Below are 27,801 nucleotides of genomic sequence, written 5' to 3'. Positions count from 1 at the left end.
AAGTCGTGGACTTGGACTCCAAGATCCCTCTCTATATCAGTGCTGCTAAGAATCTTGGCATTTCCTGTATTCTTTCTGCTTGCATTTGACTTCCTAAAATGCAACATCTCACATTTGTCTGGATTAAACTTCCTCTGCCATTTCTCCTCCCAAATTTCCAACTGATCTATATCCTTCTCCAGTAATTTCCCTACCACTGATGGATGACTCACCAGCCTATAATTTCCTGGTTTGTCCCTGTTGCCCCTCCAAAATAAAGGAACAACATGGCTAATGTCTTCTGGGCCTCAGCTGTGGTTAAAGAGGATACAAAGATCTGGGAAAGGCCCCAGAAATCTCCTCCCTTGCTTCCCTCAGTATCCTGGGATATATTCCATTAGTGGCTTATCCACCTTAATGTTTTTCAAGAAGCCTAATAATTTCTTAATATTGACATGCCCTAGAAGAAAAACATATCCCTTCCCAATCTTGCCATCATACATGTCCATCGCCTTGTTGAATACCAGCACAAAGTAGTCATTTAGAATCTTACACACTTCCTGTCTCCAGGCATAGATTCCCTTCTTTGTCCTTGAGTGGACCTACCCTTTCCCTAGGTACCCTCTTACTCTTAATATATGTATCAAATGCCTTGTGATTCTCCTTAACCCTACTTGTCAAGGACATTTCATGGCTCCTTTCAGCCCTCATAATTCATTAACTTCTTTCCTGCTTCCTTTATATTCCTCAAAGGCTCTGTTTCAGCTTTCTGAAGGTTACATATGCTTCCTTTTTCTTTTCGACAGAACTTACAATATCTCTTGTCATTCAAGGTTTCTGAACCTTGCCATCCTTCTCTTTCATCTTCACAGGAAGATGCTAGTCCTGAACTCTAACCAGCTGGCCTTTAAAGGACTCCATGTCATACAGCATTCCCAATCTCCTCTCCCCAGTTCCTACCTACTACTGTGGTAATTAGCCTCCTTACAATTTAATACTTTCACCCAAAGACCAGTCTTATCCTTATCCATAACTATGTTAAAACTTATTGATCACTGTTCTCAAAATGTTCCCCCACTGAAACTTCAATCACCTGGCCAGGCTCATTTCCCAGCTCAAGGTCTAGTACAGTCCTTCCCCTTGGATTATCTACATATTGCTTCAAGAAAACCTGCTGGATACACCTAACACATTCTATCCCATTGAAGTTCCCTTATAACAGTTCCAGATTAGCAAAACTTAAGATTCCTTTTCCAAAGTATTTACTAAATGAAACTTTCTTTTTAATGCTTTCAACTTTTAAACAACACCATAAATTTAACAAATGCACTAATAAGAACTTACAAATTATTCATATTTCACTTTTTTGAAGTAAATAATCAACCAAAGTAACAAAATATTAATTCTAATTTTTCAAGATAATAGAAATTCATTGGAAAATATAATTTAATTTTGTTATCACAACCAAAAGGAAAAAGGTCAAGTAGCCATTAAATTAATATAAAAATATAAATTATGATACGACTCTGCTGCTTAGGTTTGCAAAAGACAATGAGAGTACTTACTGACTGGTAATAATAAAATTGTAATCAAAGATTGACTTTTGAGTTCTTGTAATTCAGGAGGTATACAAAAATATATTCTTTACAAATAAAACAATTTCACATTTGAAATTGTGTGTTCACTTATGTGATTCTCATCTTCCTGCAGTTACTAACATACATTTTGAACAGGAAATACTAGACTAAAGGAATATCAAATTATCCACAATTCCTGTAATATCTAGCAACAGGTACTACTCCAAAAGTCTACAAAAAGGATCCGTCTTCTATCAAAAATTTTATCTTTGCTACTTTTATCAAAGCTATAAAACATAAATTTAAAAAAACAGGAGAATGTAGATGTACTGCTTATTCATGTTCTGTGCAGCCCTTACTTCAAAAGTGAATTAAATGAACTTAAATAACATTATTGATCCATAATATTAAGGGTGTTAGCAGCATTCTGAATATAAATGGCAGAGCAATTGTACAGTCAGTAACTGGGGGTGAGGGGGAATCCAATTTAGGTATAGCAGCTCCTAATCAAGCTTGGAAAGTCTGTCCACCTTGAAGAATGATCCATTTATTTTGAGCAATTATGCTTCTACAATTGATCACTATTACATATTAAATTTGTTGCTACTTTATTAAATTATCACTATATTACTTGACTTCTTATTACAGTCCCTTTTCATAATAGTGGCTGTTCACATGCAAAAACAATTTTCTCACCTCATGTCATGGCCAATATGTGAAAGACTAACCAAATCATTTCCAGCTCAACTAATTGCTTAAATGCAGCTCCAGAATGGAATCAACTTATGGTGTTGATACGTCAATAGTTTGTTTCGGTTACTGAATTTTGAATTTTGCTGGAATTAAAAATGTTGGTGATGCGATTGAAGCCTAGGGCTGTCTTTCATCCTTTCAAAATGAACAAGCAACAGGTTCTTCTTCTAATATTTGTTTGAGTAGTTATGATGAGCATGTAATGAATCCAATTGATTGTTTAATGGATAGATTTGATTTTGCTTTTTTAGACTTTTTATTCCTTGCAGAGGCCAAACCAGAGTTGTGCACACAGTTATTAAGCACCCAATTATGTGGTTCTAATAATAGAAAGGCCATCAGCAATTGGTGTCACTGTACCACGAAAATGATGAGCAACTTCTGGAGTTTACACAACCACTGTCAAACACAAAAATTCATAAGTTGCTGTGACTCATTGCTCCTCTATGAAGTGCACTATATATTTTTTATTTATTTACAGGATGTGGACATTGGTCTCAAGACATGCTTTCATCACCCTTGAGAAGGTGGTGGTGAACCCTCACTCAAATCTTTCTAGTGAAGGTATTCTCATATTGTTGTGTAGTGAATTCCGAGTTGGACATCCTGACAATTGAAGGAAAAATGATACATTTCCTAATCAGGCTGTGTACAACTTGGATATGGTATATTTGCTTGAACCTGCTGCACTTGTTCTCCTTGTTAATAGAGGATACAGATTTGTTACAGGTGCGGTCAGAGTACCTAGATGAGGAACTGCCATCAACTTTGGAGATGGTATAAATACACTGCAGCCAAAGAGCACCATTGGTGGAGGTAGAGAAGATTTCATGTAGTGGATGACTGCCAATCATATGAGCTTCTTGTGTGGGATGTGTTGGTTCTTGGGTGGTTTTAACATTTTACATGGGGCCTCAGCTGTACTGCTGGATGACAATGATTTACACTAAGTGGGGGTCACCGTGCTTAAGGGTATGCCCAAACACTTTTGCCTCACGTACACCAGGTTAGATATATTCACATTTCAGTAAGAAATACGTAGTTCACAGCAGGCCACCATGATTCTGGAGAACCAGGCAAGTGCATATTTAAGATTTGTCAAGGCACCTGAAAAACATCTTCAATCAGATTTCTTGTTGACAGTAACTTTAGTTATACCACTTCTGAGCTTCATCATTTAGATGCCTCATGGAAGAGATCTCTGAGGAAGCTTTTTATGCAACTGCACTCATTCAAACAAGTAAAGGATAAATGACACTTAAATGCTTTCTCAAGTAGCCTGGCAAGCCATTCAGTTCAAGGATAATTAAAGATGGGCAGTTAACAGTGGCATAGCTAGTACAGCTGCTACCTCACAGCTCCAACAACCTTAGAGATCAGGGAAAATGAACTGCCACGGGTTGAATGGACGGTGGTAAAAGCCCAGATATCCTATGCACATTTGCAGGAAAGAAGTGGTTACAGTCCAGCCATGCATTAATAGAGAGGGAGTTCTTCAAATTGACAGACACTCCTACATTATCTAGGACATGTATGGAGTCAATGGCACCTTGCATCCACAGCAAACAGCCAGAGTTGTAAATATGAAAGTCCACTCATTTAAACTGGCCCCATTGGTGGAAAAGATGGTTTAGGCTGGTTGATCTGGAAAAGAAGACATCAGTTACCTGCTTAAGACAACTCACTGGTAGACCTTGCATACATCTCTGGCAAAAGCATTGTTCAAAAAAATAAGTTGAGAGAATTAGGGTAATTATTCTAATAATTGCTGTTTAAGCTTGGCACCAAATCCAGCCAGCATTTCTGCACATATGTCACCATCTGACAAGGTCTTCTTAGCCTTCTCAGACACTAATATTAAGACATACCAAGGAAACTCAGCTTCTGTCTATACTTTTAGTGTGGTTCCAGCAAAGTGCATTTCTCTGATGGTCCCTTTACTCCCAAGTAGCTACGGATATGCAATGAGCATTCTGCTATTGCTCCTAAGGCTGCTGCCATTCTTCATTATAGGCCTTCTCGCACTCACTTAATAAGCAACAATCATGACAGTGTAGTAACTTAGAATTGAAAACGACAACAAAAAGAAGTCCAAATAATTTCCATAATGAACAAAGTTCACTAGTTATTGCAAATTGTAACAAAACTTATCAAAACTGAGACATGGGTTGTTAATTTCAGTCTGCTAATTGTTCAATAGATGCAATTTTAAACAGGATTTTGGGACTTCCCCACCTTTCCGTAATTTGCCAGGATAACTAAGATAAAAGCACAGAAGCATTGGATAGTGGCTAAAAAGCTGAGGAATACTGTAGCGTCACAGCTTTTCCTTTAGATTTTTTTTTGAAAGGATTTCTTTAAAGACATCACGTTGTGAGATTATGCAGCAAGCTTTTGATAATTTTTGCTATTTTAGCACATCTACCAACACCTCCCCTGGCTGTCTTCAACTCACCAGCTCACATTGGTGGCACAGTAGTGCAGCTCGTAGAGCTGCTGCTTTACAGCTCTTGCAGCCCAGGTTCAATCTTGACCTCTTGAGCTGCTTGTGCAGAGATTTCATGTTCTCTCTGTGACACATGGGTTTCTTCCTACATCCCAAAAGTGTGTGAGTTGATTAATTGGTCATTATAAATTGCTCCTAATGTGCAGGTGAATAAAAAAATCTTGGGGGAGAGGGGTGGGGGGTGGGGGTGGGAATGAGTTGATAGGAATGTGATGGAAATAGGTTAGGGTAGGATTAATGTAAAAATGTGTATTTGATGGTCAGCGTGGAGTATGTGAGCACAAGGGCCTGTTTCCGTGCTGTACTTCTCTATGACTGTGACAAAATTTCATTATGCAGAACAGCAAAACTAGACATCATTAATGCAAGGTAGTTATCAAAGAAATAAATGGGAAATTCAGAAGTTTATCCAGAGAGTGATTTCAATGTAGAACTTGGGGCAGTTGAATAATGGTTATATATATTTAAGGAAAATTGAGATAAGCATTTGAAGGAGAACAAAATAATGGATTATGCTGAAGAAATTAGATGAGGAAGAAATTAGATGAGAAAGAAAATAAGGAAGGAGGCTTGAGGGGAACATGAATCTTGTTTGTAGAACATTATATGCTTAGTCAGAAGAAAACTGAATTGACACCCAAAATCCTCCACTAAAGTATTTTCAACTAAAATGTTTATAAAGATGAGAATCCTGATGGTCTACTTCACTGCGCTTTCAACTTGTCTAATTATTTTCCAAGGCTCATATACATATATTTCCCACTCACTCTGTTCCCTCTTTCAAAGTGTATGATTTATCCTTCTGCTCATGTTCTGCCTTAAATTTTCAGCTATCAAATATCTTCTATATCCTCCTGAAGTCTATTCACTGTATTTACTGAATTTCACATACTCAAACTTTTAAATAATGCTTATACTCCTCAGGTCATTGATATATATCCAAAAGAAGTGGTTCCAATATCAACTTCAAGGGATGGCACTGTACACCTCCCTTATATCTTAATGCTAAGTCTTCACAACCACCCCCTGGTTGTTGCCTCTGCTCTGTTAATGTCTACTAACAAGCACCGTATACTTAATTTTGCTAAGTCTGGTGTTTTAATGAATAGCCTTTGAAAGTCAATGCACACATTAGATATATGTCCACATCTTTCCTCTCTGTTAAACCAATGTCAGCGAAACATAATGCTCTGGCACTATCAACACTACTACAGCAAATTGCTGGCTGTTACCTATACATATAGCAGCAAGTTCAAGCTTTTGTTGCATGAATACCTAGACACAGAAAATTCTGAATACTGTGCGAGCAAATCAGTCACTACACTGAATCATTGGACTCCAAGGGGAAGCACAAGCTTGCAGTAATTTTCCAAGATTTAAGCTGGGAATCTTCTCATCATTCAGCATTTGGTTAGAATCCATGTCCATTTGCTTGAAAGGAGCTTTTAAAGTTGAGGAAAAAAGCTAAGAATAAGATTTTTTTTATTATTTATAAATCCAGTAATGTTCTTAATTATTTCAGTGGTTTAGGTGATTCTTTAAAATGTTTAATAATTTATATAATGTTCATTTCAATTTTAATTTCTGAATGCTCCTGAATATCAAAAAAGCACTTTAAAAAAACATGAACTGAAAGCTAGGGCTGTGACTTTACCGTCTGACAATGGTTTTCATTGCTGAACCAGGACAAGCTCTGCCCATAAAACTGCTATGTAACCCAATTAGATGTAGGACCTTGCCACCTGGACCTCGGAGTTTTTTGTCCAACTATTACTTTCTTATAGCCATGCATAAGTAAAGCTCAGGGCATCTGTGAACTTTGCGTTGAGTGTGGGCAGCAAGATACATTAAGTTGACTTCATTAATGAATATTTTTTCCAAGTTATTTTTAAAAATTTTAATCACTGATTATTGCCCCTAAAAGTTTCTCTATTATCAACATTATGCTTACCATACTGCCCACATATATTTTTCTTTTTCAGCAGGTGGGAGGGAATCTTTTCAAATCCAAAGTCCTCTGACCTACCCCAAAAATGACTAAGATTGCAGACAAAGTCTCCACAATTAGTGATATGTAATTGTCATTCAAATCCAAAGCCTTCAATTAGTTTTCAAAATCACAATAGACACACTTTCCATAGAACCATAGAAAACTACAGCACAGAAAACAGGCCATTCGGCCCTTCTAGTCTGTGCCGAAACATTATTCGGCTAGTCCTATTTACCTGCCCCCAGCCCATACCCCTCCAGACCTCTCTCGTCCATATACCTATCCAATTTACTCTTAAAAGTTAAGAGCGAGCCCGCATTTACCACATCAGATGGCAGCCCATTCCACACTCCCACCACTCTTTGAGTGAAGAAGTTCCCTCTAATGTTCCACCTAAACCTTTCCCTTTTCACCCTAAAGCCATGTCCTCTTGTACTTATCTCTCATAATCTAGGTGGAAAGAGCCTACTTACATTAACCCTGTCTATGCCCCTCATCATTTTGTAAACCTCTATCGTATCTCCCCTCATTCTTCTCCGCTCCAAGGATTAAAGTCCTAACATGCTCAATCTTTCCTTATAACTCAAATCCTGAAGACCCGGCAACATTCTTGTAAATCTCCTCTGCACTCTTTCAATCTTACTGACATCCTTCCTGTAGTTCGGCGACCAGAACTGCACACAATATTCTAAATTTGGTCTCACCAATGACTTATACAACCTCACCAAAACATTCCAACTCCTATACTCAATACTTTGATTTATAAATGCCAGGATGCCAAAAGCCTTTTTTACAACCCTGTCTACCTGTGACTCTACTTTCGAGGAATTACGTATCTGAACTCCCAGATCCCTTTGTTCCTCCGCACTCCTCGGTGCCCTACCATTTACTGTGTATGTCCTCCTTTGATTTGTCCTTCCAAAATGCAACACATCACACTTGTCTGCATTAAATTCCATCTGCCATTTTCTGGACCATTCTTCCAGTTGGTCCAGATCCCTCTGCAAGCTTTGAAAGCCTTCCTCACTGTCCACTACACCTCCAATCTTAGTGTCATCCGCAAACTTACTAATCCAATTTACCACATTATCATCTAGATCATTGATATATACAACAAACAACAATGGCCCCAGCACAGATCCCTGAGGCACACCACTAGTCACAGGCCTCCAATCTGAGAAACAACCATCCACAACCACTCTCTGTCTTCTCCCACTCAGCCAATTTCAAATCCAGTTTACAACCTTTCCATGGATACCCATTGACTGAACCTTCTGAACTAATCTCCCATGTGGGACCTTGTCAAAGGCCTTACTAAAGTACATGTAGACAACATCCACAGCCTTACCTTCATCTACTTTCTTAGTGACCTCCTCAAAAAGCTCCACAAAATTCGTTAAACACGATCTACCACGCACAAAGCCATGCTGACTAGCCTTAATCAACCCTTGGCTGTCCAAGTACTTATATGTCCTATCTCTCACAACACCTTCCAGTGATTTACCCACTACTGATGTCAGGCTCACTGGCCTGTAATTACCTCGTTTACTCTTCGAGCCTTTCTTAAACAATGGAACAACATGAGCTATCCTCCAGTCCTCTGGCACCGCACCCGTGGCTAAGGACATTTTAAATACATCTGCCAGGGCCCCTGCAATTTCTACACTAGTCTCTCTCAAGGTCAGAGGAAATATCTTGTCAGGCCCTGGGGATTTATCTACCTTTATTCGCTGTAAAGCATCAAGTACCTCCTCCTTTTTAATCTCTATATGTTCCATGACACTAGTGCTTGTTTCCCTTCCTTCCATATCCACTATGCCAGTTTCCTGAGTAAATACTGATGCAAAAAAACTGTTTAGACCTCCCCCATCTCCTGAGGCTCCATACATATATGACCACTCTGATCTTCTAGGGGACCAATTCTGTCTCTTACTATCCTTTTGCTCTTAATATACCTGTAGAAACCCTTTGGGTTTACCTTCACATTATCTGCCAAAGCAGCCTCATGTCTTCTTTTTGCCTTCCTGGTTTCCTTTTTCAGTATTTTCTTTACATTTCCTATACTCTTCAAGTACCTCATCTGTTCCTAGTTGCCTATACCTGCTATACACCTCTCTCTTTTTCTTAACCAGCTCACCAATCTCCCTTGAAAACCAAGGTTCCCTATGCTTGTTACCCTTGCCTTTAATCCTGACAGGAACATACAAACTCTGCACTCTCAAAATTTTGTCTTTGAAGGCTTTCCATTTACTGAGCACATCCTTGCCAGAAAACAACTTATCCCGATCCACCCTACCTAGATCCTTGCTCATTTCCGCAAAATTGGCCTTTCTCCAATTTAGAACCTCCACTCGAGGACCAGACCTATCCTTATCCATAATTATCTTGAAACTAATTGCATTATGGTCACTGGACCCAAAATGCTCACCTACACATACTTCTGTCACCTGACCTGCCTGGTTCCCTAATAGCAGATCAAGTATTGCATTCTCTGGTACCTCTATATATTGATTTAGAAAACTTTCCTGAACACATCTGACAAATTCCAAGCCATCCCACCCTTTTGCAGTGTGGGAGTCCCAGTCAATATGTGGAAAGTTAAAATCCCCTACTATTACAACTTTCTGTTTCTTACATCGGTCTGCTATCTCCCTACAGATTTGTTCCTCCAATTCTCTCTGACTATTGGGCGGTCTATAATACAACCCTATTAGTGTGGCCACACCTTTCCTGTTCCTCAGCTCCATCCATATGGCCTCTGTAGACGAGCCCTCTGGGCTGTCCTGTCTAGGCATAGTTGTGATCTGTTCCCTGACCAGTAATTCCACTCCTCCCCCTTTCATCCCTCCCCCTCTATCACGTCTGAAACAATGGAAGCCCGGAACATTAAGCTGACAGTCCTGCCCCTCCTGCAACCACGTCTCACTAATAGCAACAACATCGTAATCCCACGTGCCAATCCACGCCCCAAACTCATCCGCCTTACCTACGATACTCCTTGCATTGAAATAGATGCACCTGAGAACATTACTATCATGTACAAACCTTTGATTTCTGTCCATACCTGCAGACCTCGCATGATGATTTTCCTTCTCACTTTCTTCTCTAACACTCTGATTCCTCTCCCTCTGCAAATCTAGTTTAAACCCACTGGAGCAGCACTAGCAAACCTACCCGCAAGTATGTTAGTCCCCTTCCAGTTCAGGTGTAAACCGTCCCTTCAGAACAGATCCCACCTTCCCTGGAACAAAGCCCAATTATCCAGAAACCTGATGCCCTCCCTCCTGCACCAACTCCTTAGCCACATACTTAGCTGCATGATCCTCCTATTTCTAGTCTCACTAGCACGTGGCACTGGTAGCAATCCTGAGATTGCGACCTTGGAGGTCCTGTCCTTTAACTTTGCACCTAATTCTCTAAACTCTCTTTGCAGGACCTCTTCCTTCTTCCTATCCACGTCATTGGTCCCAACATGGACCATGACATCTGGCTGCTCACCCTCCCTCCTGAAAATATCAAGAACTCGATCTGAGATATCACGGACCCTGGCACCAGGGAGGCAACAGACCATCCGGGATTCTCGATCTCTCCCACAGAATCTCCTATCTGTCCCCCTAACTATTGAATCCCCTATCACTACTGCTCTCCTCTTTACCCTCCCTCCTATCTGAGATGAGGGTCCTGCCTCGGTGCCAGACACTCGACCACTACAATTTGTCCCTGGTAGGTCCATAAAATCTGGCAATAGATAGGGGGAGTTAACTCAGTCTTTTTCCCAGGATTGGGAAAATAAAGAACTAGAGGCCATAGATTTAAGGTGAAAGGGGAAAGATTTAATAGGAACTTAGGGGGCATCTTTTTCTTCTTTTTTTTACACATAGTGGGTGGCGCATAGATTGAATGAGCTACCAGAGGAAATGGTTGAAGCAGGTACAATAACTACTTTTAAAAGATATTTAGATGGGTATATGGTTAGGAAAGGTTCAAAAAGATATGGGCCAAACACAGAAATGGGACTAGCTTGGATGGGCATCTTGATCAGCATGGTCCAGTTGGGCCAAAGGGCCTGTTTCCATGCTGTACAACTCTATGACTTTAACTCATCTTATTGTTATGGTCATACTGTCCAACAGCATATTGCATAATGAATACATGCTGTTGATGCCCTACGTAATTTAATACATATGCAAAATCAAAAGTGTTTCTGCAAGTTTATTTAAATAAGACCTTGGCAGAATGGTGGTGAAAATAAATGGAGCACTTAGCGTGCTCTACCAAAGCTATAAACAGTGCCACTTACCTATCTCAGCAGATAAACGATGCAATGGTCTTGCTGGTTTGAGGGATTTGCGGATTACTGGTACCTTCCTGGTGGTATCCATGATTATTGGAGATATCCTGTTATTAAAACTTGTAGTTTTTAAACTATGCAATAAAACAATCTAATGAAAGCAAAATTTAAACCATGTCATTTGAATAACTTTCAATAACACAATAGATAATACAAAAATTCTATAAATTACATTAAACCACATACATCATCTCTATAACTATAATTTCTAGCACTAAAGTGCTTTGGGACATTGCAAAGATGTGTGTGAATATGAATACACACTTCTCTTATTAACATACCAGAAATATAGCTTAAATTCTTGATGAGAAATGGTTCACATTGTCAGTAATATTTTAATTTTTGGAATATTGAACATAGTTTTCTTTATGCAAGATTATACAAGTTTTACTGACACAATAAATCTATGTTTTATTGGTCACCACCTTCAAACACTTTTAAATGTAAATTCTTAATTTTTTTATTTAAAAAACTTCAAAGTATAACCTTCAGGGTTGGATTCTAGACTTTAAAAATAGTTTGGAAACCAGTGTTCCTTTTAATATTTTTTGTGAGTCTTCCCTGATAGAATGCATTAATGATAATCTAAGAGAGGTGCAAAGGAGTAAGGACAAAAATATGAGAGAGTTCTAGTATTTATGATTATCTCACCCATTCATTTTGCCTTCTCACAGAGAAGGAAGATTAAAGGAATTCATTACTCCAGCTGGTTTGACACATTTTCTAAAAAATTCAGACTAATAATATCTCACTAGAGAATCTCACTAAAGGGAGCGAAGACGAAAACTTTTAAATACAAATAAATTGCACATTGCCAGAAGCATTACACCCCTGAATATATGATGGAAACACTGAAACGCATCAATATATCAAATTATAAAGACCTATTTGACAAAAGGATTCAAGGGTTCATAAAATGTTTAATGATAGCTGTTACATGCTAACATGTTTGAACTGCACATTTCTAAATACAAAAATAACCAAATCTATATGATAGGATGTCAAGTAATCATATTTTGCTGACATGAGACACTGCAGATGTGGAATCTGGAGCAACAAACAATCTGCTGGGGTAACTCAGCAGGTTGGGCAGCATCAGTGTGAGGGTGAAGGAACTGTCAACGGTTCGGGTCAAGACACTGCACCAGGACAACTATATTTTGCTGTCAGACTAATTTCTTGGTACACTAGAAGAATCTTCCCAATATCCTCTCTCTCCCCACAATACGCTTAAAGTGGGAAACTTCAGTGATGAAACATTCACCGTCTCCTAAGCAAGCCTATAATATAGATACATGTCCCACAATGCAGTATATTTAATCTGATTAGTTTGAATTTAAGCACTTCAAGGATAGATGATGTCCTCTGGATTATCACTCTGGACAAGGTGGAATAACATCAACAATACCTCATCCAGGATTCACAAAATAAAACAATCTGAACTCTCAGCTTTTCCATAGGAACAAGGACGATATATTATTCGATCTTCGATCTAGTTTTCTATCCTCTCAAACTTTCTGGAAAACCTTTATACAATATTGGCTATGGCTAATGTGAGAAATAAGTGAGTTCAAGGTCCACTATAAAAATATAAGCTAATACTGTAAAGCAATTTTGAGGCAATGGTGGACTAATGAAGAATAGATGTGCAATCAAAACCTTATCTGCTCCCTCAGCTGGATATAAAAGATCTCATGGGTTCATTTAAGAAGAGCAGTAGAGTTAGCCCAACATCTTACTCATTCTTTGTACCTCATGCATCACTACTTAATTACTTTAGTCATTAATTACTTAGAGTTTACTGTGGGAAAATTGCCCTGTAAATTTTCTGCATCATTGAAGTAACTATACTTCAAAAGTAAATCAATGACTATTAAACATCCAGGAAAGGATAGGAAAGCAGCTATGTAAATGCAAATCATTTCTTTCCTTTCCCTTTAATTGCTACAAACACAAGGATTAGAACAGCATATATAATTTCAAGGCTATCAGTCAAGATTGCTAAATTGTAGAAATTTAATCTCCAATTAGAAGATTATGGGGTTTAAGTACCATTCCAGAGAACTGAGCACAAAATTTATGCTGACACTTAGTGCAAGTTGTGTGCTGTTGAATGCAGCACTGCTTTGAAAAGGCATTAAACTAAGGCGCTATTTGTGCCCTCAAATAAAGTTAATGGTACTTCAAAGAGCAGGGAGTTCTGGCCAATTTATCTCTCAACTAACATCATTAAATCTAGATATAACTATCATTGTGTTGTGGAATTATAATGTGGGTAAATTGGTTGCAATGTTTTCTTTTAATATAGCACTTCAGAAATATATTGTAGGAGCACTTCAGAAGTATATTGTAGGAGAAGTAACACCATGTAATAGTAAAGTAACAATTGTAACCATCAAACAGAGGTCATAGTGTGTTGCCAATATGGACGATAACAAAATTTCAGGCTTGTAAGTAGCTCAAAAATATCTCAAAACATGATTTGTCGAGACCCACAGATTGTAACAAGAGGTACTTAATTATAAGTAAGAACTAGCTAATGGTGACAGTGTAATACAACATAGTATCAGGAAGCAGTTTGAGCAGATTATGTCAACAAGGAGGTCCAAGATGATAGGACACCAGATTTTACTGTATAGACTTAGCACACACATTTACGTGGGCACTCATATGAAGTACACATTCTGATGATACACACACAGAATCTTGCCCACATTGATTCCCTCCCGAGTCTAACCTCAGACTCCCTCTGTTCCCATACAAGAACATAAGGAAATAGGAGTAGGCCACCATGCCCCTCAAGCCTTCCCCACCATTCAATATGATCATGGCTGATCGATGCTGGCCTCAACTCCTCTACTGTGCCCATAACCCTCAATTCCTCAATCTTTTAAATATTTATCCATCTCCACCTTAAATATATCAAATGATCTAAGCCTTCACCACCCTCTGGGGCAGGGATATTCCAGAAATTCACACTCTTGTTTTTTTCCGCACTCATTTTAAACTACAAGCCCCTTATTTTGTAACAATGTCCCCCTGTTCGTTACTCTCCCACTGGTAAGGATCCTTTCCCCTAACTGTCTCCTGGGTTCCTCAGTCCCCACAATCTCGGCTCTCCCCCCACATCTCTCCCCCCCACCCCCCCCATTTCATACTTCCTTTCCTTTTAGCCCCCTTCCATTGCCAAACATCCCACCTCTAGTCCCAGCAACCCAAAGCCAAGATTCCAAGAACTCTCCTCGAAAGAGAAAGATCAGTTCTGATGAAAGCCATTGTCCTGAAACTTTGGCTCTGCTTCCCTCTCCATCAACACAACCCTCACAGCATCCACAAAAGTTAGCTTTTACAATCATTGCACCAAAATTTGCTGACAATAGCTAGCTACCATTTTTTACTCTACTGATTTACAATTAATGCACCAAAACTTCTGAAGTAAGTACTTGCAGATCCTCTTATCAATATGCATTCCCAGGCCAGCCTGATCTTGATAGAAGCAGGGACTTGTACAAAGCAATGTTGTCATCAAACTGGCAAGTCAGAACAAGTCCTACTCACAAGAAAGGCAAAACAAACTTTGACAACTGGCTATGCTATACTCCCTGGCTACAACAATATAATCACAACTTTAGCTATTATTCACGTGGTGGAGAAGCTTGTATGGTCCTGAGATCCAGAGAGCGATGCCATCTGGAGCTATGCTCCTGGTAGGGTCACCCATGGCGGTAAGATCGATGGTGAGGTCCCTGACAAAGAACAATCCAACCAAGACCTCAACGGTGGAACAAGAGGACAAAGTTATTTTGAACTCAACTGCTGTGAAGGCAGATGAAGGCTGCAACAAATCCATCAGCTCCAATCGTCATGGTTTCCATGCCATTGGAATCAGTTGGTTGATTTGTGAAGTATCGTGTGCTTTTTCTAGTGCAACATCAAGTACACGTTAAACAAATACACACACAGGCGTCTTCGCTCTGTGGGCTACTTTCACTTGAGAGCCCATAAATAGATCAACGGAATGAAGACTATCATCCTCGACCTCGAGGGATAGCCACAACGATCATTCACAAGCTGAAGGCTCAGTTTGCCCCAATGCAGTGGCCCAGATGAAGCACACAATTTTCTGCAGTCAAGTTTACAAAGTTTGCCGGCAAGTAGAAATCCACTTATCCAATTGCGTCACCACACTGTTCACCAGACAATTAAAAATGGAGAATGCTGTTAAAGCAGCTGAATTTCTGCAGCACAAGATGGAAGAAGAATGTACAAATGCATATTTCAGTATGCTAATCTCAGGGTTCACTTCTAGGCCAGTCAAGAGTCTGATGAACTGTAATTGAACAAGGCTGATGAAACCTAAAAGTCCAAATAGAATCCACAGACGGGAGAGAAAAAAGGAAAAGCAACGTTCTTCTACAACAGATCAGCTAAATGCCTTAAACCAATTGATATGTCAGGGATTCAACCATTAAACAGAAGAGGTGGTAGAAAACTACAGTTATCAGAATTTGTCATGTCCTAGATCCTATGGGGCGAAATTGTTCCTGCCACAGGAAATGTCATCTGAGGAAGACTGTGGAAGAGCACAAGGACAGTGAAATTGAGGTTGACCCAGCAAGGGATGAACTGTACCCACTGCTGCAGAACAAGAATTCCACAGCTCAACCATGCTATAGCTAAAAACAGCAATGATCAGACCTGAGAAAATTGTTTGCATTAATCTAAACTAATGTTAAGCATTAGTTTAAATTGCATGGATGCTAATGGGTGTGTTTATTTGGAGGTATTGAAAGAATAAGTGTGTTTATTGAATATTGTACTGAATATTTAAATTAGAATACTCTTAAACAAAAAACATGAAGAATCTGATGAAAGGTCATAGCTTTGAAATGTCAATTCTTTCTTTCCAGATGCTGCTTGACCTGCTGAGTATCAGATTTCCAACATCTGCAGCCTTTTGCTTTTCAATGCAATGAAAAATGTAAGATAATGTAGCACCATCCAGTGCCATCTCATGATAGTATAACAAATTGTAAGCATCAAGTGAAAAACCACCAAAAACTGCAGATGCTGGAAATTTGAAATAAGAACAGAAAATGCTGGAAATACTCAAAATCTTCTGCCAAAGGGACTTTGACCTAAAATGTTAGCTTTGTTTCTCTTCCCATAGATGCAGTTTGACTTGCTGAGTATTTCCAGCATTTTCTGTTTTCAAATTTGTAAGCATCAAGCATGTTGCCAAGTGTATTGGTTTATTATTGTCACATGTACCAAAATACAGTGAAAAACTTTATTTGTGTGCCATCCAGGCAGATCATGCCATACATAAGTGCATTGAGGTAGAGAAAGAAAACAGAATGCAGAATACAGCTACAGAGAAAGTGCATGGAGGTAAACAAATAAAGTGCAGGGGCTGCAACAAGGTAGATTTGGATGAAATGAAGAAAGACTTTGAGTCATCTTAAGGATGTAAAAAGTGCCATAGAAATGCAAGTTCTTTTTTTAATTTAATTTTTAGGTGCATTATTTCTGAGTGAATAATAACTGCTTTCTGGATTTCTAGCCCCTATATAATATTTGCCATTTCTCTGTTGTGGTTATCTACTGCAATATGTTTTCTCAATTTCCAGTAATACTTAAATTATTCTGAAGCAAATCTACCATTTTCTACCTTTAAATTCTTTATCTTCACCAACTTTGCATTGTCAGCAAGCTTAGCCACTGTATTTCTGACCCAAAGCTTCTGATCATATATGACATAAAGTAAAAGAAAAATAGTTCCACATAAGAACCCACTACAAACAATCTTCCAAAGTAATAACAACTACTATCACCTAAATCTGGGTGCAACCTCTACTCATGTAGCTGATATAAAATAATCCCACACTTTCCTACTTTTGTTTTCTAGTGCCAGGCATTGCATAACCATATCACAAGTATTATTGGAAAACATCTACATTCACAGCATATCCACAGCCTTACTTTCATCATGTTCCTTTGTCACACTCTAAAATAAAAAGCAAATAACTCAAATGGCATATCCATGAAAATAAAACAAAACTGCTTTGCTGGAAATCAGAAATAAAAACCAAAAATGCTAGAAACACTCAGCGAGTCAGGCACTGCTGTGAGGTGTGAGGTGTCCTGAGGCAAGTATAAACGAAGAAGCCTATCAGTTCATCTTACTTCATTATCCCATCAAATTATCTGGCATTTTCTTCAATTAATCCAGGGTTGTTGCTTTCCATGTATGCATTCCACATTGTAAAGTCTTCAGAATTCATTGATTCACACCATTTATACATCCAAGAGAGGTAGAGGTTAATTTAAAAAGCAGTACACTAACTATTCACATGTAGAGTTACTAAGCTCTTGATGCAAACCAATTGTGTGTGAAAACGTTACATTATTTGAGAAACAGGTACACCACATCACTCTGCCATCCAAGAGAATCACAGCGTAAGTGCAGGGAAACAGACAGAAAGAAGACAGCATATTCCTTGCTAAAGGAAAAATTGCACACGCATTAATATATTTAAGGAACTTCCTGACATCAGTTCTAAATCTGTCTTTAACTTGGCTAAACAGAAGCTTTAATAACCACAATTAATCACAACAACTTATTTTGTCAAATGAGATCAATGAATATAGAGATCAGTTAAGAAAGTGAATTGAAACTGAAGATCAACTATGATATCATTGAATAGCAGGGCGGGCTGAAAGGACTATAAAGCCAACTCCTGTTTCCATTTCAGATGCACCTATGATTCCTCCAATTTAGTACTGCTGTTGTTCCATAAAGATCATTATTAAAATCCAAGGAAATTCTTGCATTGCTTTTCTGCCTAATAGCACCAACCCATTTTCCAGGCAAAATCTTAAGATCTGACAGAAAAAGTAAGATACCATTTTCTAATTCCAGGTAATCAAGGGGGAGCAAGGAACTGTATTTTCTAATATTTATAGTATATTAAAAAATGAATATTAAGAATGAGAAGAGCCAATATAAAGTAGAGGGCATAATTGTAAAATGGACACAAGATTAGAGAAAAATGAGGTTATATGTGCATAGTTTTTTTTTGAAAGTAGTATGGCAGATTGAGAAAATGTTTAAAATAGCATTGAGAATGAATAGCTTTATAAATTGTGACAAATATAAGGCAAATAATTTGTGATGAACTTGTATAAAACAATAGAGATGCAAGAAACTGCAGATGTGGAATCTGGAGCAAAAGTTAAACAACTAGAAGAACTCACCAGGTCAAGCAGCATCTGTAGAGGCAAAGGAATGGTTGACATTTTGGGTCAAGATTGAGAGTGTAGAGGGAAGATAGCCAATAAATGGAAGTGAGAGGGAGGGGTGAGAAAGAGGCTGGAACGTAATAGGTGGAACCAGATGAGGGGAACTGGGGTAGGGGTGGAGGGTGGGGGGAGAAGAATGATGAGCAGATGGAGCCAGATGAGAAAGGGGATGAAGTGTTGAGACAGAGATTGGTAGGGGAAAGGTAGAAATATAAGAAAAAAAATAGGTGGTGGAGTGCAAGGGGGATGGGTAGAAGGGTAGAGATAGAAGGTCCAAGTAGGCAGTGGAACCAGAGAATGCAGCAAACCTCAAGCTTGAAATCCAAATAGGGCAACCTGTGCTGGTAAAACAATTTGGGATACTTCTAACAAACTGGATAGAAAACATTTCTAGTTCTCACCAAAATTATTTGTCTAAATGTAATTGTGTACAGGTGGTAAAGAGTCAGCATACAGGAGTGAGATAGAACATCTGGTTGAGTGGTGCCAGAATAACAACCTCCCACTTAACGTCAATGAAACCAAGTAGTTGACCTCAGAAGAGGGAAGTCGGGAGACCACGTGCCAGTTCTCATTGGTGGGTCAGAGGTGGAGAGAGTAAGCAGCTTCAAATTCCTGGGCATTAACATCTCAGATGAACTGTCACAGGCCCAGCACATAGATGCATGAAGGCAGCATACCAGTGCTTCTACTTTCTTAGAAGCTTGAGGATATTTGGCATGTCACCAAATATTCCAAGAAACTACCACAGAGGCACTGTTGAAAGTATCCTTATTGGTTGCATCATGGCATGGTACGGCAATTCCAACACACAGGAATGCAAGAGGCTGCAGAGAGTAGTGAACACAGCTTGGTCCATCACAGGCACAGCCCTCCCCACCATTGACAGCATCTACAGGAGGTGCTGCCTCAAGGCAGCGGCATCTGTCATCAAGGATCCACAGCATCCAGGTCATGCCTTCGTCTTGCTGCTACCATCAGGCAGGAGGTACAGAAGCCCGAAGTCCCACACCACCAGGTTCAGGAACAGCTATTTTCCTAAAACCCACAAAGTGTTGAACTGACCTGTACATCCCGAACCCTACCTCCGTAATGGAGACCACCTCTAACACTACCATGGACTTTTCTCTGATTGTGTCATTTTTTTGACCCAAGGTTTTGCTTTTGCACACTTTTTTTTTCCTCCGTCTCTTCATTGTCTTGTATATTTCATTTATAGTATGTATAATTTATATTCTGTGTGTTGTCTGTACCTATATGCCTTTAATACTGCTGCAAGCAAGTTTTTCATTGTACTTGTACCTCACCGTACTTGTGCACATGACAATAAACTTGACTCAGCTTCAATATTAAGACATCTGTATAATGGGGTCAAAATAGACACTTTTTAAAACATGCATTAATACAACTTTTGTTCAGTAGGCAGAAATCTCACCACTAAGAATAAAGATACTGACCACACCAGTTTGAAGAGCTAATCAATGATGACATTTTGCTGCTGTGTTGAGGAAGTGCTGCTATGTTGATGGTATTGTTTTTTGATGAGATATTAAAACAAAGCCTAATTTTCCGAAAGCCCAACTTTCTGGAGGACCTCTCTTATCTGGAACAGGTCCCAGATTCAACCGCAGCTCTGGACTTATCCAATTTCCTTTCCTTGGCACTAATGGAGAAAAAGGCATCACATAAGGCTGATTCAGTAGCATACAATGCTTCTGTCTAGAGCAATATTGGATTTCCATGCAGTGATCATTTAATATTCCTCTGCAACCACTGAGCAATTCTAGACCACTGTTTTATCACCACTGAACAAAATGTAAATTATGTCCAGCTCAACAGACCAAATTAATTATTCAGTTACAGACAATATTCTTTATTTTAGCTATAATATCTGTGCTCTTGCTTTGGTATTGGTTTATTGTCATCACTTGTACCAAGGTACAGTGAAAAACTTGTCGTGCATACTGATTGTACAGATCAATTCATTACACAATGCATTGAGGTAGTACAGGGTAAAAACAATAACAGAATACAGAGTAAAGTGTCACAGCTGGAGGGAAGTGCATTACAGGTAGACAATAAGGTGCAAGGTCAAACACGGCAGATTGTGAAGTCAAGAGTCCATCTCATCATATAAGGGAATTGTTCAATAGTCTTATCATGGTGGGATAGAAGCTGTCCTTAAGCCTGGTGGTATGTGCCCTCAGGCTCCTGTATCTTCTGCCTGATGGGAGAGAAGAGAGAATGACCCAGGTGGATGGGGTCTTTAATTCTGCTGGTTGCTTCACCAAGGCAGTGAGATGTAAAGACACAGTCCATAGAGGGGAGTCTGGTTTCCATGATGTGCTGGGCTGTGTCCACAACTCTGCAGTTTCTTGCAGTCCTAGGCAGAGCAGTTGCCATACCAAGGCGTGATGCATCCAGATAGCTTTCTATGGTGCATTGATAAAAGTTGGTGAGTGTCAAAGGGGACAAACCAAATTTCTTTAGCCTCCTGAGGAAGCAGAGGTTCTGGTGAGATTTCTTGGCTGTGGCGTCTACGTGGTTGGACCAGGACAGGCTATTGGTGATGTTCACTCCAAGGAACTTGAAGCTCTCAACCCTCTCGACCTCAGCGCCATTGATGAAGACAGGTGCATGTACACTGTTCCCTTTCCTGAAGTCAATGACCAGCTCTTTTGTTTTGCTGACATTGAGGGAAAGGTTGTTGTCATGACACCATGTCACTAAGCTCTCTATCTCCTTCCTGTACTCTGACTCATCATTATTTGAGATATGGCCTACTACGGTGGTATCATCTGCAAACATGTAGATGGAGTTAGCGCAGAATCTGGTCATGCAGTCATGAGTATATAGGGAGCAGAGTAGAGGGCTGAGGACGCAGCCTTGTGGGGTACCAGTGTTGAGAATAATCATGCTGGAGGTGTTGCTGCCTATGCACACTGATTGTGGTCTGTTGGTCAGACAGTCAAGGATCCAGTTGCAGAGGGAGGTGTTGAGTCCCAGGTCTCGGGGTTTGGTGATGAGTTTGCTTGGAATTATAGTATTGAAGGCGGAGCTGTAGTCAATAAACAATAGTCTAACGTAGGTGTCTTTAAACGTGGTTGAAAGTGTTTGATTTTATTGGACAAAAAAAATCATCCTTATAAAACAAATAACAAATAAAAAATGCGATCTATATTTACTATAGAGAAAACCTAAATAATTTAAGACATTAGGCAGGAATTTCCATTAGGTTGTGCTGATTTTTTTCCCTCTCAGTACAATTTACATGATTAGTCACTAACACAAAATTTACTTTAAATACAAATTATATACGGGGCAAGTCTTTGTATTATTTTGCATTTGTTTAAAAAAAATTGCTGAGAAACATAATCATGTAATTCAGTTCGTTTCAATGTTACACAATTAAAATTTCATTCCCCACTCTATAATAGCCATTTCCAGATTGTTTCATATTATTCCAGAATTTCAATGAGGCACCTCAGGCAAGGAGAACCATTTTTACCCTGTGACCTTTCTGCCTCAGGGTGAATCATGAGGTGTTCTTTTTCGAGCACGGAGAAGAAACAGTTGCTAGTGACCATTATTGGGCACTCACAAAAGGACCTGGTCTTCCTAGCAAGCACCGTACGGAGACCCACATGCGGCAAGACACTTGCTTACCTTGCATCCCCTTCTAGCTATAACCACTCTCAATCCCCAGTTTCATCACTTTCCAATCACAATCCCTCAATGAGCAAAGCAGCAAAATTTAGCAATGTTGATAAAATTGACAAGTTCCACATGGGGGTGCAGGGAGAGGCACCAATGCAGTCATCAATGTAGTGGAGCAAGAGTTGAGGAATGGTGCCAGTGTAGGTTTGGAACATAGACTGCTCCCTACAGCCAAAAAGGCAGGCATACTGTAAGTGGGGCTCATGCGAGTGTCCATGGCTACACCTTTGGTCTGAAGAAAGTGGAAGTAGCCAAAAGAGAAACACTGAGGATAAACACAAGTTCTGCCAGATGGAGGAGGGTGTTGGTTGTATGGTCTCGACCCAAAACGTTGACTGTCCATTTCCCTCCATAGATGCTGCCCAATCTGCTGAGTTACTTCAGTGGTTTGTGTGTTGCCCTCAATAAGCAGGCCTTGGTACCCCTGATCTCCCAACTCATCAATTCCTACCTCCTCCCCATGACCCAAAGCCTAATCCTGCAATCCTACAATTTTCTCATGCCGTTCATGGAACCCTCAATTTCCAACTCCCATCTTACCACATCCCTGTTCCTGCTCCTCAGCACAATGTTGCACTTACCCCACAACTCAAAGACATTATCAAACCCTCTCCCCAACCTCAACTCAAGGAATAAGGTTTCTAATGTACCTTCCCTCAATTCCCCTCCAACCCTATTAATTAAGCTCCAGTACTTCCTTGCCAACCTCACCCTTCCTCCAAAACCCTTACACCATTGTTCTCTCACAATCACAGCACTGTGCTCCAACACCTACCCACTGTCCATTCCACCACTATCACAACGCCTGGCCTGATGCATTTCAGCAATATCCCACCCACAACCAACACCATTGATATCTGAATCCTCTTGCCCACACCACCAACCATAGGATTAGGCTATAATGCCTTTCCCCAATCTACCCACAGTACTGAGCTCCAATGCTTCTCCACTATCACAACCTCTTCCTAGAAACAACACATTAAATCAGGTCATGATCAGCAATCTTCCTGTCCTCACATATCTAGCTTTGGACCAAACAACCAGGTGACACATTTTTGATCAAGTTTTCAGCAGATGGTGGGATAAAGTGGGTATTCTGCTGTACTGCCCATTTAGCACAATCTTTTGGGTGCATTAGAATCCAGCCTCATACATAACTCGCCACATCAAGTTATCAAGCTAACCGACTTATTTTTCCATTACCAACTTAATCCCTTCTTTGCTGTAGCAGCACCACCCTGCTATACAATTATCATGTCCCAAAAGTTAGCACAAGCTTGAAAACTTCACAACAAACCCTTAAATCGCTTCAGCTGTCTCTGCATCATCCCTTCTTACTCATATTATTCATCCCTCCAAATTCTCACACCACCCCCATCACCACTATGAATTAGCTCAGTGTCCTTGTCTTTAATTTCTTAGCCAGTTTACTGTGGCCACTCATTGAGCTTGTAATTTTTGTTTACATGATCATATTCCTACTGAACTACTCATTTCTAATGTCTCCTCATAACTTGGAAATTGGAACCCTTTCCCCTTCAAAACTACATCCTCAAATCATTCCATTGCTGCAAGCTGCCTAATCATCCTCAACCACCCTTTTCTTTTCAACTTACAGAATCAACTTTCACATTTATGACATCTCTCCTGCAACATCCTTCAGGTTCTGCCACAATAGTACTAAACAAAGTCATAAAGAACATTTTGTGACTGTAGCAATGATGTATCATTGTCCTTTCTTTAATCCATTTTCAAGATCTAGGCATCACGAACACCAGCAATACCAGCATTTATTTTCCCATCTTTCATTGCAAAGGTGGTGGTGAGCCCCCTTCTTGAACCTCTGCAATCTTATTGGGAACAATACTCTCACAATGTTGTTGGCTAGCAGTTTCAGTACCCAGCAACAACATAGGACCATCAACATATTTCCAAATCAGGATAGTGTGCGATTTGGAGGGGATCCTACAGGTGGTGGTGTGGTGATCCCATGCACCTGTTGCCCTAGATCTTTTGGTGGTAGAGGTTTTGGAAGTGCTTCTGGGGTAGCCTACATGAGTAATTACATCTTCCTTGGGATCTATGTAGCCTTTTACATGGCTGATCACAAAGTTCTCTTTCAATGTCTTATTTTTATCAACCATTTGAATGGGACTTCCTGTTCTGGATTCCAGTCATACCCAGCTGTTGCACCCATAACAATCCCTCCATTATTTTTGTAGTTTATATCCTGTCTGTGCTATCAAGCTCAACATTTGGCTTGGGATAAGATTATTGACATTGTTATGAAACTGGCTGAGCAGCAGAAGAGAGATAGAAAACTATAGATTGATACACGTATCATGACTAATGGAGTCCAGCAAGGATTTTCATTGCAGATATAACTGTTCATTATATTTATAAAAACACTTTGGTTATGACTCAGAAACCCACTTATTCAAGTTTGCAATTTTAAAATTGCCAAAGTAAATATTGCTGATATTAATATTGGGAATATTAATTTACAATTAGAAATTAATAGTTTAGGCAAGTCAGCAAAAAAGTAGCAAATCAATTTCAAAATAAGCAAACATCAAGCCACCCAGTTTGGACTTAAAAAGGATAGAAGAGCTTGCTTTTTAAAGGATTATCTGTAAACAAATGGAAACCAAAGAGATTTTGGAGCTCATGTACAAAGTACATTAAAATACCACAGACTAGAATAGAAATTAATCAAAACGTTTAATGGAATGCTGCCTTTGATATCAATAACATTGGTTTCAAGGGGATGTAACTTATAGCAGACATATACCAAGTCTGCAATATAGTAAGTAGTTCTGGCCATCTCTGGATACTTTGGATACAGAGCAGGTGTGGTTATCCAAACAAATACTACCTGAAATGTTAAGTATTTCCAGTGTTTTCAGTTTTTATTTTAGATTTACAGCATCTCCAGTTTTTGCTTTCAGTTTGCCATGAACTCCAAAAGGTTAAATTACTTGCTGAGATCACAAAAGCTCAGGCAGTGTTCACCAACATTTTGAAATTTAATAGGCAATTTGATTTAAAATGTCTGGATACCAAGGTGAACAAACATGGAAAAAGCTAAAAATTGATTTTTGCCAAAACTAGGGGACATAACGCATAAATTGCAATCAGACCTCACGGGACTGAGGTTGGAAATTCTTTCATATGTATTGGCTGCTATCTGGATCTGGAATTGTCTTCTATTTACAAGAAGAGAGATTGGGATAATTGTTCATTTTAAATCTTAGATTGACAGATTTTTATTAACAAACTATATTTAAAAAATATAGGAAAGAAGTGGGAAAGCAATGGATCAGCCACTGGACAACGGAACAGGTTCAAGGAACTAAACAGCTGGATTATGCAGACTGAGTGACTGAGCAAATCTGTGAGAAATTGGGTTCAATGTGGGAAGGTCGGAGTTCATCCACTTTGTATCCATAAAAGACAAATTAATATATTTTTTTAATCACTGTATTTAGGAGATGCAGGGACCTGGATGCCCATAGGCAAAATTTGTTAAAAATCAGTGCACAATTTCAAGCAATAATAAATGAGGATGGTATAACTTGTTGCTATTTCTCGAGTGATTTAAGTTCCAAAATGATGTTTTAACTGTACCAAGTCAGACCTTATAGCTAGATGCTATCTGGAAGTATTACATTTAACTTTAAACACCAAACCTTAAAGATACAAGAACCTGGAGGGGTACAGCACAGATTCAATGGAATCAAGCCAGGGATTTTTTTTTAAAAGGGAATTGGTGGCATTAAAATGAATTTACAAAGCCAAGGAATGATGAGATACAAGGAGGCTTCTCCATGAGGGAAATTAAGAGCAAGAAAGTATAATTATTAAATATGAGCCAAGTCATCGAGAAGTGAAGCCACAAAACATTCATTCACATAAAGGGCAATGAAAATCTGGAAATATTTCCAAAGAGAGGATATAGATGCCGAGCCAGTTGACATTTGCAGCTTTTGATGCCGAGGCTCCATGCTCTCAAATCCTTTCCCTGGATACCTATGCATCATTATCCTCCTACCCTTCAAAATAAATCTTATATAATTTTTTCATTTTCTAATTTTTATTTTTTTGTTAAAGACTTGTCATTTTTCATTATGCCTCTGAATAATAATCTTCGTGTACTTCTCCAATTATGTGATTTCTCGGAGCGGAGAGAGGGAGGGGGTGAACATGGAGGCATTTGAAGCAGGTCCATTTAAAATTATGCTGCTGTTATTGGGTGTGCTCTTCAAGCCTTTCAAGAGCCTTCAATAGCAGCAATAATTTAAAAAGTCAAAATAATTTTACCCTAAATGTCATCTTATAAAAGAACGAATGTTTTAAACAACGTTTTCTTCCACATTATTAACCTCATATGATAGAGCTCTTCAGATGGCTCAGAGATTAAACTGTACAGTGGTGTGTACCATCACACAGCCCTGAAGTTTGCTCCCTGGTCTTGGATCACTGAAAAGTACCGGCACGTTTGCCTCCGGAGTAGTCCCACTCCCGATTACACGGAGGAAATCGCTCACAATTGCGATGCCCTCACAGTTGAACAGTCTTTAGGCACACTACCCCCGGCTTTCGCACGAAGAAAAAGAGGGAGCACAACGGTACACGGAAAGGCTGCTGTGTAAGAGGAGGGGGACGCCCGGCAAAGGGGGGGGGGGGGTGGTTGAAGGCCCCCCGCACCCCGATTCTAAACGGTAGGTGCAGTATTTAAATTTCAGACCACCCCAATGCTTAACGACAGCTGGGTGTTTGCACACCGCGTAATCTCAGGTGACGCCAACAGTTTACTGGGTGGTTGGCCTGCGGCACAGGAGCATTGAGAGAGAGAGTGGGTGTGAGAGTGAAAGAAACCCATCTCGACAGCGGTCAGACCCGAACGGTCGGTACTCACCCGGTTTGAGCAACGCCTTTCACCTCCGCCATCCCCTCCTCCCTCGAGCGCCTCCCACGCGCCAGTCGCCCGCCTCCGTCAGGTGCGGCAGTGCCCTCAGCACAGCTCGAGCCGCTCGCCCAACCCTTCGTCACACCGCACGTGCCCTTCCGTTGGTCGCGAGCTCTTCCCGGCGCGGAGAGGCAGCTGAGGAGCGGGCGAGCGGGCAGGGGGATTAGCGGCGTCCCCGCAGCACGACACCTGGGGCAGTGGGCTCACCGAGAAGGGAACGTCCGATCGGGATGTATGAAAGTAAACCTGCTGAAGAAATACAGAGGGAATGAAAAATCGTTAACAAAATAAAAACAAATCGGGCTGCGGTGTCAGATTAACCGGAGTTTGTGAAGTGGGGGGAGGGGTCCTGGGACAAATACAAGATTTAAAACAAGCCGCAAGAAAGAAATTAAGGCAGTCTCGGAAATGCTTTCCCACAATGAAAAGAGCCTAGTTTCTTCAACACATGGGGTAACGTGTATTATTGTGGGGGGGAGGGGGGGTGTTTTTCAGAATGAAATACTCACAGAGAAGTTGCATTGAGAGGAGGGGGTTATCAACTGGATAACCGACAGGTCCGTCACCTGGAACGGTTGCCTTGCCAACCACAACAACAGGTACTGCAGTGACGTGATGTGTCGTCCGTCAGTGTGTCAGCAGCTGAGGACATCTTTC

General features: G+C 39.9%; 1 protein-coding gene across 1 annotated transcript in view; it reads right to left on the bottom strand.

Annotated features, from left to right (window-relative positions):
* gra (granulito) overlaps positions 1–27,199 on the bottom strand; it is a 65,376-nt gene extending 38,177 nt beyond the window's left edge. Inside the window, exons 1-2 of the mRNA XM_052023720.1 lie at positions 27,094–27,199; positions 11,106–11,203 (exon numbers count right to left, since the gene is read on the bottom strand). Of these exons, the coding sequence (XP_051879680.1) occupies positions 11,106–11,203; positions 27,094–27,125 (130 nt within the window). The 5' untranslated portion in view covers positions 27,126–27,199. The remainder of the gene's footprint in view (positions 1–11,105; positions 11,204–27,093) is intronic.
* Positions 27,200–27,801: the final 602 nt, after the last annotated feature.

Source organism: Pristis pectinata, chromosome 9 (assembly GCF_009764475.1).
Source record: "Pristis pectinata isolate sPriPec2 chromosome 9, sPriPec2.1.pri, whole genome shotgun sequence".
Classification (NCBI taxonomy): Eukaryota; Metazoa; Chordata; class Chondrichthyes; order Rhinopristiformes; family Pristidae; genus Pristis; species Pristis pectinata.
Note: the sequence above shows the minus strand (reverse complement) of the source record. Positions and strands in the feature narration are given on the sequence as shown.